We start from the raw sequence: 16069 nt of genomic DNA on the forward strand, positions 1-16069 counted from the left end.
CACCCACCCTTCTCATCACTCGCCATGTATACCTGTGGATCATTTTATGCCTGAAGAGGGTATTGGCTATCACCAACCCCCTCCCAGCACAAAAGTCCACTAACGCACTCCCATTCTCATCTATCTCGGCAGGCACACCCCACTCACCAACTATTCCATCCACCTTCACATTACCAACTTTACCATTCATATCACCAATCAAAAACACTCTCTCATTCCTTCCAAACTTTTCCATGCACATTTCCACATTTGTCCAGAACTCTTCTCTCACTCTTCTAGCACGATCTTGCGTTGGCGCATACACACACACAATCGCCCACATTTGTATTCCAACTTTCAACTTTACCCACACAATCCTTGACCCAACTGATCCATACTGTCTTATGCTCTTCTTCCATCTTTTACTCACAACTATACACACTCCTTCCTTTGCCCTCTCATTCTCATCTACTCCTGCACATATACCCCATCCATACTCCCATTCTCTCACACTTTCTCCTCTCCATTTTGTTTCAGTTATTCCACATACATCCACTTTCGCACCCTCAAGCACCTGGACAATCTCTCTCTCTTTCACCTCATCATTCGCTCCTCTTACATTCCATGTACTCATTACCAAGTCCTTTGTCCGGTCCTGGGTCGTCATCGTTTGGTCAGTCCTTGTCCGAGGCTTCTTGTTTGTTTTTTTAGTTAGTTGTTTTCCGGGGAGGGGCACTAACCCTCCGCCAACCCTTTTAGTCGCCTTTTACGACAAGCAGGGATACTGGGGGAGTATTCTTGAAAACCCCCCTACCCCCAGGGGGTAAACTAATACATCAAAACATGCATATCTCGTGCTGGATAATGAAAACACAACACATTTGAGATGTGAGAGGTTGCCACCACATCCATACTGTTGGTTTGTATTCAGCCATAAATGCCATTCTTGCCAACACAGCAGCGGTGTTCACTCCTCAAGACAATATATTGATAATAAATTATATTCGAGGAATATTATTATGCTTAATGTTATTAGTAAGCGTAAGAATCACTTTTTAACGTCAGTCTCGTGTACTCGCATGGCGGCACTCACTTGTTTTTTTCCAGCTGGAAGACATGAGCCGAACCACACGTGTGACCTTAACAGCAGAGTTTCCTTTTTCGGACAAATTAACACAACCAAAATGTTTCTTGAAAAGAATCCTCGTGTGACCCTGGCCATAATGTATAAGATTTGCCAGTGTCAGATCATATAAGACTGGATGAATATCGAAGGTAGTACGTCGTCTGCTCTGTTTATGCCTAGCTAATTATCTCAGCCGACATGGGTAACACTTTAAAAGAGACACAAATAGCGCTTAAACATTAGTACAGCATTGTAAACTGAATCAATAAAATTATACGGTATCTTCCATCAACATTTTATATATATGTATGACAATGAATCACAACAGAAAGCACAAAACTTATGAAGGAATTTATGGAGAGACGGGTCAAGGAATTCCTTCAAGTTCCAATAATTTCTGCTGCCCAGAGAAAAAATCTCTCCCTTAGAGCGGCTCAGGAAAGGAAGGAATTTTTTAAGAATACCAATTCAGCTAAAGATTCCTTCCCATGCCTCTACAAGGGAAGGAAATGTTTAAGAATACGGCCATAAGTCCTGAGTAGGGAGGCGGGAGCATCCGGGCCCCCTACCCATGGTAGCGGGGGTGATTCCCCCATCGCCCTCTCACCACCTTCCTCTACCCAAATACCTTTGTTCCCTCTCCCCCTCCCTAGTCTTTGACCATCTCCTGCTCTCTCCCTCCCTCCCCCTCCCCCACCATCCTCCATCACACCACCACTGTTCCCTCCCCTTTCCCCCCCTCTCTGTCTCCCTGGGGAGGGTTATATACTCCCTACCCACCCTCCACACCCCTGTACTCCCTCTCTGCCTGTCCTCTTTGTCTTGTGGTGTCTGTCTCCCACCTCTATACCTCCATGTCACCCCTCCAGGCCTCCCCCCACACCACCCCCACACCATATACCATGTAGTATACCATCCATTACCTCTCACCCCCACCCCCCCGTCTAGAGTATTAAACATCATTGTTACTATTCATGTCACGTGTTATTATTCAATACCAGATTACTGTTTGTGTAATTCTATACATTGATGCACGAAGCATGGAATGTATGTTTTTTCATGTATGGTTTTTATTTTAACAGCTACACAGCTATGAGGGAAGGGGATGGGGAGAGGGAAGGTGGGAAGGGGAGAAGTGTTGGCAGTGAGTAAGGAACACTGACATAATTACTGTGCATTCTATTGTTTGAAAAAAAAAAAAAAATGAGCTAGAAAATTCTGAAGGGGGGTAGGGGAGGAGGGGTGGTAGCTCTAGTTTTTGTTCCCCTTGAAATTCTTACAGCTACTTGATTTGACAGCTCTGAGGGGAGGGGATGGGGGGGAAGGGGAGAGGGGATGATGGAGTGTGTAACACCAAGAAAAAGGTTTTGCATGCTTTTTTTTTTTTTTTTTTTTTTTTTTTGTCAGCTAAACAGCTATGAGGGAAGGGGATGGGGGGAGGGAAGGTGGGAAGGGGAGAAGTGTTGGGGGGAAGGGTGTTGGGGGTGAGTAAGGAACACCGACATAAGTATTGTGCATGCTGTTGTTTGAAGAAAAAAAAAAAAAAAATGAGCTTGGAAAAATTCTGAAGGGTGGGGGTAGGGGGGAAGGGGATAGCTACAGCTATTTTTTCCCCTTGAAATTCTTACAGCTACTTGATTTGACAGCTCTGGCGGGAGGGGATGGGGGGGGAAGGGGTGAGGGAAGAGTGTGCTGGAATGTGTAACACCAAGAAAAAGATTTTGCATGCTTTTGCTCTTTTTTTTTTTTTTTTTTTGACAGCTACACAGCTATGAGGGAAGGGGACGGGGGGGGAGGGAAGGTGGGGAGGGGAGAAGTGTTGCAGGGGAGGGGAGAAGTGTTGCAGGGGAAGGGTGTTGGAAGTGAGTGAGGAACACCGACATAATTATTGTGCGTGCTATTGAGAAAAAAAAAAAAAAAAAAAATTGAAGGGTGGGGGTGGGGGGAGTGGGGGTAGGGGGGAGTGGGGGTAGGGGGAGTGGGAGTAGGGGGGAGGGGAGGAAGAGAGGGGGGTGATGGGAGTGGGTGAGGAGGGTCATGGGAGGGGAGGAATGAGGTGGGAGCGCATAGAAAACTGGAGTAGCGCTGCCTGGAAGGGTAACATTTTTCAACTTTGACGGGCTATAGCTCATGAACCAGTTGGTCTAAAAAATCTGGTTTGTGGCATAAGGTGTGCAAATTCAAGCTCTAAATCTTGGGCATAAAACTTTTTACTTCTGTAAAAGCTGAAAAATCGGCTCCATATACGGGTTTTCAGGGAAGTTCAGTCGATCCAATTGCGTACCCTAGAGGTTAAAGTGATTTAGTAGTGGAGAAATGTCTAGGTCATCCAACATACCGGTACCTTGTCAACTGTTACTCAGTCATTCAAGCAGTGTTCATGACACCAAGCACTACTGGCACTGTACAGACCTTCAATCAAAAGGTCATTGCCAACTTCAAGGGTTTGTATTATGTATGTACCTATGAAGCTATGCGACTTGCAATGGACCCGGGAACCGAGCTAGCTGAACTGGCATCAGACGACTGGGGAGAACGCTGAGGAGGAGTTTGAAACACCCTAGCTCCAAACTCTCAGGCCAAGACCATTAAAAAGTTCTGAAAGTGCTTTAATAATAAAGATGCAATTAAGAACAATGTGGTAGCTTGGAAGGATGTCACTGAGGAGACTGTACAGCACAGCTGGAAAAAACTGATGCCTCAAGTATATCTGGTAGTGTCAGCAACCCCCACTACTGATTCACTACATCAAACAATGAGGGTAGTCCAGCAAGTGCCACGGAATGGCTTGTTTCATTTTATTTCACTTTTGTAGGCTTCAACAAGTTTGCATGAGTCGGCCTTGGTCACCTAATGGCAGATCTCCATGCTGAGGTCACATTTAATGACCTTGTCCCATGTCTTTCTCGGTCTAACCCTCACAACCCCACCCCCAATATGAACGCTTCTCACCTTCTGCACCCAATTATCATCCCCCATCCTCTCCACATGCCCAAACCATCTCAACCTACCTCCCCTCATCACAACACCAATACACTCCAGTCCCATCCTGCCTCTCAACTCTTCCATCGTAAACCCAGCCTCCCCTGGCCTTGCATGCAGGGACGCACTGCACATCCACCTAATCACTGTCATTTCTGTACATTTGAGCCTGCGAATATCCTTTTCCTTTACTTCCCAGGTCTCACTACCATACAGCATCACACTGCTAACACATGCTGCATACAAAGACCCCTTAGCACATAAGGAGAGTCCTCTCAATGTCAGGAGAGGCAACAGCTCCCTGAACTTCTTCCAACCACTTCTCACCCTAGCCACAGAGCTAGCCCCAGCCCCACCTCCAGCACATAACATGTCTCCCAAATAACAAAACTCTTCCACACACTCAAGAGATTCACCAGCAAGTTCAATCCTTTCACGCCTTACAATCTCCACCTGCTCACCCCGACACGCCGCACACATAAAACCAGCATTATCTCGCAGTCTACCTCTAATACCACCACATCTCTTGTGCATCCACTTAGCACAGACACTGCACAAGATGGAACTACTTCCTTCGCCCTTGTGGCACATTGCACATGGCCACTCTCCCTCATCTTTGACAGTACCACCACCAACCCGAGATATCATCACTTTTGTTTTATCTGCATTTACCCTTAAGCCCTTGTGCCCCATACCATCTCTCCACTTCCTAAATCTTTCCTCTGCCTCCCTTTCATTCTCTGCAGTCAACACCAAATCATCAGCATACAACATCTCCCAAGGGAGTCCATTCCTGATGTCACGTGAGAGGGCTTCAAGTACCATGATAAACAGCATGGGACTAAAAACTGACCCCTGATGCACACCAACATTCACGGAAAACTCATCACTCAAATCTCCATTCACTCTTACCTGGGTGCAAGCACCCACATATATGGCTATAACCACCCTAACCAGCCACTCCTCCAACCCATGCTTTCTCATTGCCCACTTCACAACCTCTCTAGGGACTCTGTCAAAGGCCTTTTCCAAATCAACAAAAACAAAATACAGATCCCTTCTCCTACCAATATATTTTTCCTGAAGCTGTCAAACAATGAATATGGCATCAGTGGTCCCCCTACCTGGCATGAACCCAAACTGCATCTCATCAATATTCACTCTTTCTCTAACCATACCTTCTAGAACTCTCTCCAATACCTTCATTATCTGATCTAAAAGCTTTATACCTCTATAATTTCCTCTTTCCAGGGCATCACCCTTCCCACTGTACACATTTACTCTTCAGCCAATCATCTGGGACAACACACTCATATATAATCATATTTATCAGATCAGTGATGAACCTCACCCCTATATCTCCTGAGGCCTTCAACATTTCGGCAGTCAACCCGGACACACTTACTGCCTTCCCCACCTGCATCCTGCCTATTGCCCCACTCACAATAGCAGCATCAAACAAAGGCCAAAGGCCAAACACTGGATCTACTGGCTCCAAACCTTCCCTGTCCCAGTCAAACTCCTCATTCAACAACTGGCTATAATGCTCTCTCCATGCATCTTCAATATCCCCACTGTTCACCGTTATCCTTCCTTCATCATTCTTCACACACTGCTCACCTTTAATATTCCAATTATCCTTCTTCATCTGATCTGCCACCTTAAATTATCATATTTTTCCTTTCCACATGATTTAGGTTTTCAAGTAAAAGTCTGTGACTCAGACTTCACCCTGTATACCTCTCTTCTAGCCCTACGCTTGGCAGCCAAGTATTCCTCCTTGCTACCACCCTTCTTCCATTCCCAGAAAAGCCTTCTTTTCTCCTTCACTGCAGCTTCTAAACCCTCATCCCACCACCAGGGTACATTATGTCTTGGTGGACCTCTTGTCCGACCGCATATTGCATCCATAACTCTCAAGAGGTTGTTCTTGAGGGCTCTGTACTGTTCATTAACGCCTCTGTCTATGGCTCCCTGTTCAGCCAGCACTCTCCTCATCTCGCTATAGAAGGCATTCCTTACTGCTTGGTTTTCCAACTTCCATATTTTCCTCCTAGGTGCACAAGTCCTCTTTTTCATCACACGTTCTTTAAGCACCATGTCACGAATCGATAGTTTGTGTTGCTGCACACACTCCTCGCTTCCTATAACTTCCCTCACTAACCTCCTATCAGCCCTCCTGACCAGAAAATAATCTATCTGACTGCTATTTCCCCCAGACTCGTACATAATTAACCTAATCTCTCTTTTCCTAAAATGTGTGTTGCACACAATCATGTTCACTGCCTCCCCAAACTCGAGTATCCTTCCCCCTTCTGCATCTCTCATACCATATGCACATCCCCCATGTACTCCTTCACAACCTTGAGCTGCTTCACCTACATGACCATTTAAGTCCCCTCCCAAAACCACTATCTCATCATCCCCCATATCATCTACTACTGTACACATATTAAGTCATTCCAAAATCTATCCTTATCTACCTCATCCAAACCTGCCTGTGGAGCATATGCCGATATAATTGCAGTCATCATTCCACTGAACAAAATTTTCACTACCAATAACCTATTGCTTACTCTCATAACATTCATAACATCCACCCATTTCTCTGAAACCAAAAAACCCACACCCCCACATCCGTCTGTACCCCCTGCTAAAACAACTTATAGCAGCAATCCTTCCTAATAATCTTTCTGGCTGATCTACCCCTGTACCGGACTTCATGCAAACATCCCACATCCACCCACCTCCTACTGAATGCCTCAACGACTTCCCCTGCACTTCCCCTCAAACTTCCTACATTCCATGAACCCACTCTCATCCCCCTGGGTGATTTAATGTCCCCAGGCTTGCTTTGAAGCTTACTCTTGTCTTTAGTCATAGTCGGTAATAAAAAAGGGGGACAGACATATCACAGGCCCCACCCACTGCACAGTACCAAGTCCAGGCAATGGATCTGGGACCCCTAGTCCACCAGCTTACCAGTGGCTGTGGTAGCTTGTGGCCTCCGGGCACCCTGCCAGGACAGCTACAGGGACACCCTCTATGTGCACCTTTGCTCTGCAACTCCCTTGCCATTATATACCTACTGAAAGGGCAGCCTCCTGGGGCGCTACTCGCAGGTTCGGACTCCTCGCTATTGGGCGGAAGCGGCAGCCTAGGAACCGCATTGCCCTGTCTCCTCTGGCACAGGTTCAAGCCCCATCTTGCCCTGGACCCGTGATCTATGCCGGCGGAACCACCCCCCTCCAAAAAAAAGTCTATCACTAGGTAGTGCGGGCAAAGTTTTCTGGCCACATGCCCTTGCTGGTGTCAACCCCTGTAACGTAGTGGGATACGTTGTGTGAAATTTAAAGCACATGTGGTGTAGTGCATAAGATAGTTAGAAGAAATGTTTGGGAGAGTATGCTGGTCTACTCTCCATGTTACTGTCACACTGAAAAGGTCAGCAAAGGATGATGGTTAGGTAGATAGTGAAACAGGAGCTCCAGCTGTCCCTATCACCAGTATTCCCATTCCCCTCGGGAGTACCACCCCGTTCGGCCCGTGCTACAGCCTCCTCCTACATGGCTAAGTGGAAGTAACTCTTGGAGATTGTACAACTCATCAACACCATTCCTAACACTACAATCAATGGCCTCTTTGAAGCGGTGGATGAGTTGGAATGTCTGGTAATCCAGGACACATAGCAGCAGCCAGAAAAAGCAGGGTTGGAGTGGGTTGAGAGGATGATGTGACAACAGCTGAATCTGGTGATGAAGAATGCCAACTGCATCAAGGACTCCCTCATGTTGGTCGTGCTTATCACAGATAAGTTACGAGCACTTCAATGTTCAGTAAATTACTGTAGATCATGTCCTATAGGAACAAAGGGAGCAGCTGGTGCAGAAGATAAATGAGACATCCCAAACCCTCACCAATTCCTACCTGGGTCCTGCTACAGCCTGAGTGCCTGCCTGGCCATCTTGGTCTCCCCAGCATAGCACCTCTGCACAATCCGATTCGTCACTACTGTACCTGCCAGTGCTGACAATAGGGAGAGCAACTTGAAGGTCTTTCATCCAGCCCTCAAAGGGCTAAAAGCGGTTTTATTTGAACTATAAGATTCGAAAATGAAGTTTGGCCCCATTCTGAGCAATTTGGCCCATTTTCAGACAAAATTTGGCCAGGAAAGTGATGGCAGATCTAAACTGTTACAACTTGATGATGCAGAGCAGAGAGAAGAAAACCACTCAGACCAAGATAGAGCAGTTCTTTATGAAGAAGACAGAAAACTTAAGGGAGTTATCTTCATCACCAGTAGCACAGGAGTCAGAGGAAGAGGAAGAGGAAGGACAGCAGAGCAAGGAGGGACAACAAATTTAGGGTGGGTAGCGGCGGGAGGTGGGGCAGCGGGGTGAGGAGGGACAACAGCAGACGACGAGTGATGCATAGATGAAGTAAGGCTGTGTGTAGTTATTGTTTGTGACCTACTTACTGTAATGAAAATATTGCTATTACTGTAGTGTTTTTATGACCTACTAATGCATTAATAATGTTGAAGAACTTTCACAATGCCCTGAATGAAGCAGAATTGAAAGAAAATCCATGTAAAAACTGAAAACAGTACCCGGTATGTATTTGGGGAGACGTAAACAACGCTTCAGCCTAACAAGGGCTCAAATGTTGTTTATTTCTCCCCAAATATACTGTTTTTGCTTTTTACATGGATTTTCTTTCAAATTAATACTTGCTTTTAAGTTTAGAGTGACATAACTCCCCAAATGGATAGACTTTTTCAGAGTCCAGGAACGTAACCACCAATATTACCATTGTTATTTATGGGAAAATTATGTTTAAATAATGCATTTTTAACTAACGCAACCTCTCCAGGAACCTAACCCTCGCGTTATTTGAGAGGTCACTGTACTTGGCTGCCAAACGTAGGACAAGGAAAGTGGTTTGCAGAGCAAAGTTTGAGTCTCGGAGACTTTTATTACATAACCTAAGTAATGGGGAAAGGAAGAATATGATATTTAAGGTGGTAAATCAGATGAAGAGGGAGAACAGGGATATAAAAGATGAGGTACTACTGTTGTTGCACATATCAATGCAGTGTCTATCTACCTATCTATTGCCAGACGCCTCAATCCCGTTCGGGGTGGCCACAAACAAATAGCCTCCACGTCGCCCTGTCCCCCGCCATTTCACTGCCCTGCTCCCAGCTCAAACCCCCCTCTCTCATATACCTCTCCACCCCATCCCTCCATCTCATCCTCAGCCTCCCCCTCCCTCTTCCCCCCTCCACCTTACTCACATACACTCTCTTCGTCAGTCTTTCACCCTCCATCCTCTCCACATGGCCAAACCATCTCAGTGTATTCCTCCTAACGCTTTCTATCACATCCACATCCACATCACAATGCTCCTTTATATCCTCATTTGTCAGCCTGTCTCTCCATGTGACTCCACAGGCTCCTCTTAAATAACTCATTTCCACTGCTCTCACTCTTGACTGTGTCCTTCCAGCAACGTCCAAGCTTTACTTTCATATGTTAGAGTTGGTATCACAGTACTGTCATGTAGTAACTTTTTCACTTCCATGCTCACCTCCCTGCTTCTTATCACTGCTTTCAAGGAACCAGCAACCTTTCTTCCCTGCTGTACCCTTTCAAGCACTTCACCCTCCAAACCTCCATCCTTACTCATCACACTACACAAATACTTGAACGTACTCACATTTTCCAATTCCTCACCATCCAACCTCGCTGTACATTCACTGACTTCACCTCTCTCAAAGACCATCACTTTACTCTTCCCTACATCCACCTTTAGGTTCCGTTTCTTACACACTCTCCCAAACTCATCCACCAAGCCTTGCAGCTCTCCTTCGTCTTCACTCAAGAACACAGTATCATCTGTAAACAACAGTACAGGGAGTTTCCAAACACTACCCTCTCTCACTAGGGCCACTCCAACATCCACTACCCTACCTTGTACCTCTTTTATTACCCCATCCATGTACAGACTGAACAACCATGGAGACATGACACATCTCTGTTTCAACCAAACCTTCAAAGAGAAAAATTCACTCAGTTCACCATCCACACGCACTGCAGCCTTAGCACCATCATACATACTATTCACAGCATTCAACAACTTCCCACATACTCCATATATTCTTAATACTTTCCACAATCCTTGTCTATCCACCCTGTCATATGCTTTCTCCAAATCCATGAAAGCCACATACAACTTCTTTCCCTTCTCTAGAAACTTTTCCACTTAAGATGCAGTGTGATTTGTATTAACTAATTATGATCTCTTTAGATTTGATAAGGATAGTTTTGATTCCAAAAAAACTTCCCATAGGTTAACAAGGTCTCCTGAAAAAAAAAAAAAAAAAATTCTTCTTCATACTGACTGTGGGACCAGGCTGGCTCAACGGTGGCGTTTGCACTGCGTAACTGTAGGGTTGGTAGTTCAACCCTGCACCAGAGATGGTAGTGTATTTCTGGTGTGAGATGTTGTGGTATCTCCCAGGGTCTCCCCTTGCCCTGCAGAGCTAAATGGTCCTAGCTCGGGGGATTTACCTTTCTTACTGACTAAGCTCCTATTCCAAGAATACAATAGTGTTTACTCAAACATTATGTTTATCAAAGTAATAGGCTCAAAAAATTTTGGATACATGTAAACTTGAAGTTGCTAATTACAGAACCATGAATTTTACACACACATTCCTATACAGACCTAATCTAACCATGACAGCAACATTAAACTGCTCCTGACCTTGGTATCATGTTAGTTATTTCCACAAATTTAGTCATAAATGAATTACACTATGGCAAAACTTAATCCTTTTCATAAACTTTTTAACATATGTGACTGGGAGTTCCCCTAATTTTGTTCCCAAGAGAAATACGACTGTCGCATGGATTAACTACGAAAGAGTAGCCGATGAAATATGATTATACATACATACATACACCCCATCATTCAATTCTCCGCAACTGAAACAACAATTAAGCTACATGAATAACACACCGTCATTACATAACGTATAGATCGGCTGAATAAATGAACGATAGGGTACGAAAACTTGTCCGAAGCATGGTCTAGTAACAGGAAATAGTATTAAAAAACATCACACATGCAAAATTCACGACCAAGTGAAAGTTTCAGAAATCCAGGAAACCAAATAAATAGAGTCGGTGCAAAGACACATAAATATCAGCCAGATAAATACAACACCTGTCCTCGTCGTCTGACATTGTTGTTGTGGTGGGTGATCAGCTGTTCCACCACAGCGTCCGCCAACACAACTCAACAAGCCATCCACAACCACAGGCCTTCGCGGCAAAAGTGTACCAGTTTAACTGCTACCATTTCTATCAATAAAACAAAATCGGCTGTTATCGGGCTGAGATATTAAAAAGTGTCAATATCAGTGAAAATGTGAAACGAGATTGTTTTAACTCTGCTAGGATTGAACTGAAATATTTATTGCTGTAAAAGGTACAGAGCGCTAATACAACAAAAGGTGGTGGGTCTTGTAGTGGTGGGCGTTTCACTGATTTTTCAGTAGTCGTGATTACTGATTACTTCCATGACATGTAATCCATTACTAATCGTGTTATGCTAGGTGTTTTAGGGCGGCTTCCCGTTCCAGGAACACCTATGATATAGCCGGGTTCTTCATCTAGACCGGGGCTAGGATACACCTCAAGAGACACGGGGTATAAACACTCTGGGCAACTACCTTACACGTATATTACTATATCCTTCCTTACAATACAGACAAGACACACAGTACTCTATACAATGTCAAGGAGTGTTAGACAGGCCTCGCACTGGCAGGTGTATTATGTGTATCTTGCAGGATGCTCACAGTCGCGAGGATATAGGATAGACACTGTAAACACTTGGCTCGAGGTTATACAGTTTTAGACTAGGGCTGCATGTATCTCACAGGATAGGTGTCAGTGTCCCGCTTTACACAAAGTAATGGTGGAGTAGCGTTTCTGATGTTATGAATAGACAGGTATAGATCTTTTCTACGTGACGTCACGAGTCATTTGACTTTTGTTTACAGCGCCATCTTGGACGGCAAATTGCCGGACGTCTAAAGAGAGAGAATTGCAGAATCCACAATGATATTCCACTGTTGTGCCTTCGGCTTTGAGGCAAGGTAGAAAACCGGAAGTGGGGTACACTTCTACCGGTTCTAGCCAATGAAGAAAGGCGACAGAACTGAATAGCTGCCATGAAGAGGGAGAACTGGCAGCCGACGGCCTACTCCCGCCTCTGTAGAAAGCATTTCATATCAGTTGAGACGATGATCTGTGGGCAGATACGGACATTTTACCATTCTTAGTAGTTGAAGGTGTCATGGGATATCCTAATTACGTTAACGTCACAGAGTAAAAGACCTACATGGCCATGTGCACTGTGTGCGTGGGAAAAGAGGGGGAGGGTCCATGTTGTAATGCTAGGTGAAATTAGGCTCGACTTCTCGTTCCTATTACACCTAACGTGGAGCGGGGTCCTCTTTCGAGACCGGAGCTTAGTGCAATAAACAGAGGCAGGACACAAAAACTCTAGGCAACAACCTTTACACGTATATTACCATAATCAGACACAGGACAAGTCAGCAGATATTACAGCACAATACATAGCAATATAAAACCTTATCTAGGATATGGGTATCTCGCAGGATACTTGCTTCTCTGACAGTAATGACAACACAATCAATCCTAGTGTATCAAGGGTGCAGTGAATATAGGCGCACGCGGGAGGCGCGGGGGGGGGGGGTGAGTCTCACGAGGAGGTGATAGGGGAGGGTGGGGGAAGTGACTTGTGACGGCTAGGGGAAAGTTATGGTAATACTGGAGAGAGGCAGATATTAGCAGTGAAGCATATACGTTTTCCACTAGCCAAGGGACTTTGGTAATTGATTTTATTCTTGATTCATACTTACTCGGGATACTGGGATGAGAGAGAGTGATATACAAGATTTATGGGCAGCATGGGGGGAGGTGGAAGGGGATACCATTAATACTCTCCTTCATAAGATTCCTTTAGAGTTCACAGTATTAGGGGTATGTCACTACAGAGGAATCTCCAGGCGGCACAGGCTTACTAATTGTATGTAAGGGACGTCACTCATAAAGATAGTTCCTCAGATCCTGTTCCACACACCCGTCCTTTAGTTTCTCACTAGGATCTTACTCGCCCCGATATTCACTATATTAAGTCACTGCACAATACTATACTAGGGGAAATCACACTTAACCTAAATCACTCATACTGCAGCATCACACGTATTCATCATGGGGATAGGCGGGAACATGCCATCGACGACCCTGCCGGCCTAGGGGCACTGCCAATGTGAGGCGTGCCAAGAGGGCACGGGACAACTCGTAAGGGCGTCCTCTCGCATCCTGGGCTACCCGTGGCTTCCGGCCTGGGCTCAGGAGTGTGGCCCTCGGGACTGGGGCCGAATAGCTCCAGGAACCTCTGTTGTAAGTCTCGGCCTGTAGTGAGAGCCTTACGGCGTTGTGGGGGCGTAGGGAGATCGTGCCTGGGTGTCCTGGGGAGAATCGAGAGAGACTGTGGACTGCGGTCTCCAGCGTCTAGGGGCCCCGACAGAGGAGGGCTGCGGCATCGACTTCCACTGGGGCCTGTCAGGTGCGTCTGCTCTAGAGCCAGGCTAGGGAGCAGAGGCCAGGGGAGGCTGTGAGGCCTGTCTGGGTCACTCTGGGGTGGGAGGCCTGGGCTCTAGTCTCCTGCCATAGTGACGTCTCTCTCCTTACCTCTTTCTGTGTACCCTCGGAGTGACAATAGATCGTCTCACGAGAAAGGGAGCAACAATAGGCCGTCTCTACCAGGACACTTTCGGAGCGACAATAGGTCGTCTCACGAGGAGGGGAGCGACAATAGGCTGTCTCTACCGGAGAACTTTCGGAGCGACAATAGGTCATCTCACGAGGGTGGGAGCGACAATAGGCCGTCTCTACCGGAGCACTGTCAGAGCGACAATAGGCCATCTCACGAGGGCGGGAGCGACAATAGGCCGTCTCTACCGGTGCACTTTCGAAGCGACAATAGGCCGTCTCATGAAGAGGGGTGCCATCTGGAGTGCCTATGACAACTCCACCCCTAGCTGGCTCAACAATCCCACTCCATGAAGGTAGTGTCTTTCTCCTACAGCGGCGACGGCGGGGTGGCTGCGTGACATAGGGGCGCACAGCCCAGGCTGACATATGTCGCTGTTGCCAGGAATGGTTCTGACTGGTGGCGGCTACCCCGTGGGGTCCGGTACATTCCCGGGCATACGGAGCTGTATTTTGCTTGCCCCATTGTCGGGGGCACTATGGTATAGTTCGGGGGCACTGTTCTTTAAGTCACGCATTTTACCACTCTCCCCCTGTAAAAAGTCACTTCCTCATGGCTGGAGGTGGAACGCTTGTGTGTTGGAGGTGGTGTACACGGGCTGGAGGTGTTGCAGCGCAGTTTGCCAGGCGTTGGTGTAGGGGTTTTCTTCTTGTTCCAGGTCGCAGGTGAGGAAGAGTGTGGAGGCGGTGGTGGTAGACTGGAGGAGGGTTAGCAGGTGGTGGGGCCCGCAGAGTCTGTGGTTCCTGCCAAGGGTAGGCGCCCATACGGCCTGCTTCACTCTCATCTTGCTTGGTGTGGCTGTCGGTGTGGTTGGAAGCTGAATGCTGGATACCTAGGGTAAGGGCCGGGTTTTGTGCCGTGGTAATGCGGCGTTGAGTCTCTGGGGAGTACAGGTAGAGGAGATTTTGGCCTGATGTAGCTTGATGGTGTGAAGTCGTGGAGAGGTGGGTGGTGTAGGGGTGTGTGTGTATCAGGCAGGCGGGCATGAGAGGCGGCCCGAGCGGGTGGTGGTGGTCTTGAGGGTCGGGGTGGGGGGAGAAGTGGGGGTATGGGGTGGGCGGGTTGTTTTGTGTGTTGTGGGCGCGGTGGGGCGTGGTGTTGGTGGAGTGGGTGTACGGATGATGGGTGGGGGAGGGGGGGTGGTAGTGGGTTGTGGTGAGGGCGTGGTGGCATAGGCGGAAGAGGTGGGAGTGGGCGTTGAGGGGGGGGCAACGGAGGGAAGGGGTGAGGGTGAGGGAGGGGTGGCAGAGGAGGCGTCAGGTGAGGTGCTCGGGGTGGTGGCAGCTGGGAAGGTGGATGTAGTAGGGGGGGTGGAGTGGGAGGGTGAGGAGGAAACAGCACTCATATGTGACTGTAGAGGGTGGTGCGGGGGCTGGAGGGGGCTGGGGGTGTGGGGCCGGGGCGGGTGAGGTGGGCGTGCGGAAAGGTCGCACGTGACGGTTGCGGAGGGTACGGGGAGTGCCGTGATAGTCTATGACCACCTGCTATGGGTTGGGGACTCGGGTGATTGTGTGGGGCCCCGTGAAGCGGGGGGCAAGCTTGTGGGGAGTGGGGAGCTGGGCAATGACGACTGTGTCACCCGGGTTGAAGGGGTTGGAGGCTGTGTCGGGTCCAAGGTCTAGGTTCTTTTGTAGGTGGTATATCCGCCCTTTTTAGCAGGTGTAGCGGGTCTGTAATGGGAGCGGAAGTGGGCGGCTGCAGGTGGTGGTGTAGGGGCAGTAGGAGGGGAGTTTCCCCAAAGATTCTTTAGTGGGAGAAAACCCCGTCTTCTCGGGAGCATGAATTCATGCCCCACTGGACAATTTTTACATGTGCCGGCCAATCGTCGTCTTTTGTAGCCTCGATTCTGGTGCGTAGCTGATTGATAAGGGTACGATGGCTACGTTCACATACGGCATTCCCTTGAGGCCAGTATGGTGAGGAGTGGGAGATCTTATATCCGAAAATCCTGGCTAGCTCCTCCCAGACTTTTCCGGAGAACTCGGGGGCATTATCGGAATGGATGGCTTGTGGGATGCCAAAGTAAGGGAACATGTGTCGGAGAAGGGCATCGGGGACAGTGACGGCATGATGTTCCTTAGCCGGGCAGGCTATTACGAACTTGGAGTA

General features: G+C 47.5%; 1 protein-coding gene across 1 annotated transcript in view; it reads right to left on the minus strand.

Moving 5' to 3' along the window:
* Positions 1-11381, minus strand: part of Pmi (Transmembrane protein Pmi) — a 171493-nt gene extending 160112 nt beyond the window's left edge. The window contains exon 1 of the mRNA XM_080286177.1: positions 11318-11381. Within this exon, the coding sequence (XP_080142303.1) occupies positions 11318-11337 (20 nt within the window). The 5' untranslated portion in view covers positions 11338-11381. The remainder of the gene's footprint in view (positions 1-11317) is intronic.
* Positions 11382-16069: the final 4688 nt, after the last annotated feature.

The sequence above is a fragment of the Coenobita brevimanus genome, chromosome 110 (genome assembly GCF_032717465.1).
Source record: "Coenobita brevimanus isolate Jiangsu-jjx chromosome 110, ASM3271746v2, whole genome shotgun sequence".
Lineage (NCBI taxonomy): Eukaryota > Metazoa > Arthropoda > Malacostraca > Decapoda > Coenobitidae > Coenobita > Coenobita brevimanus.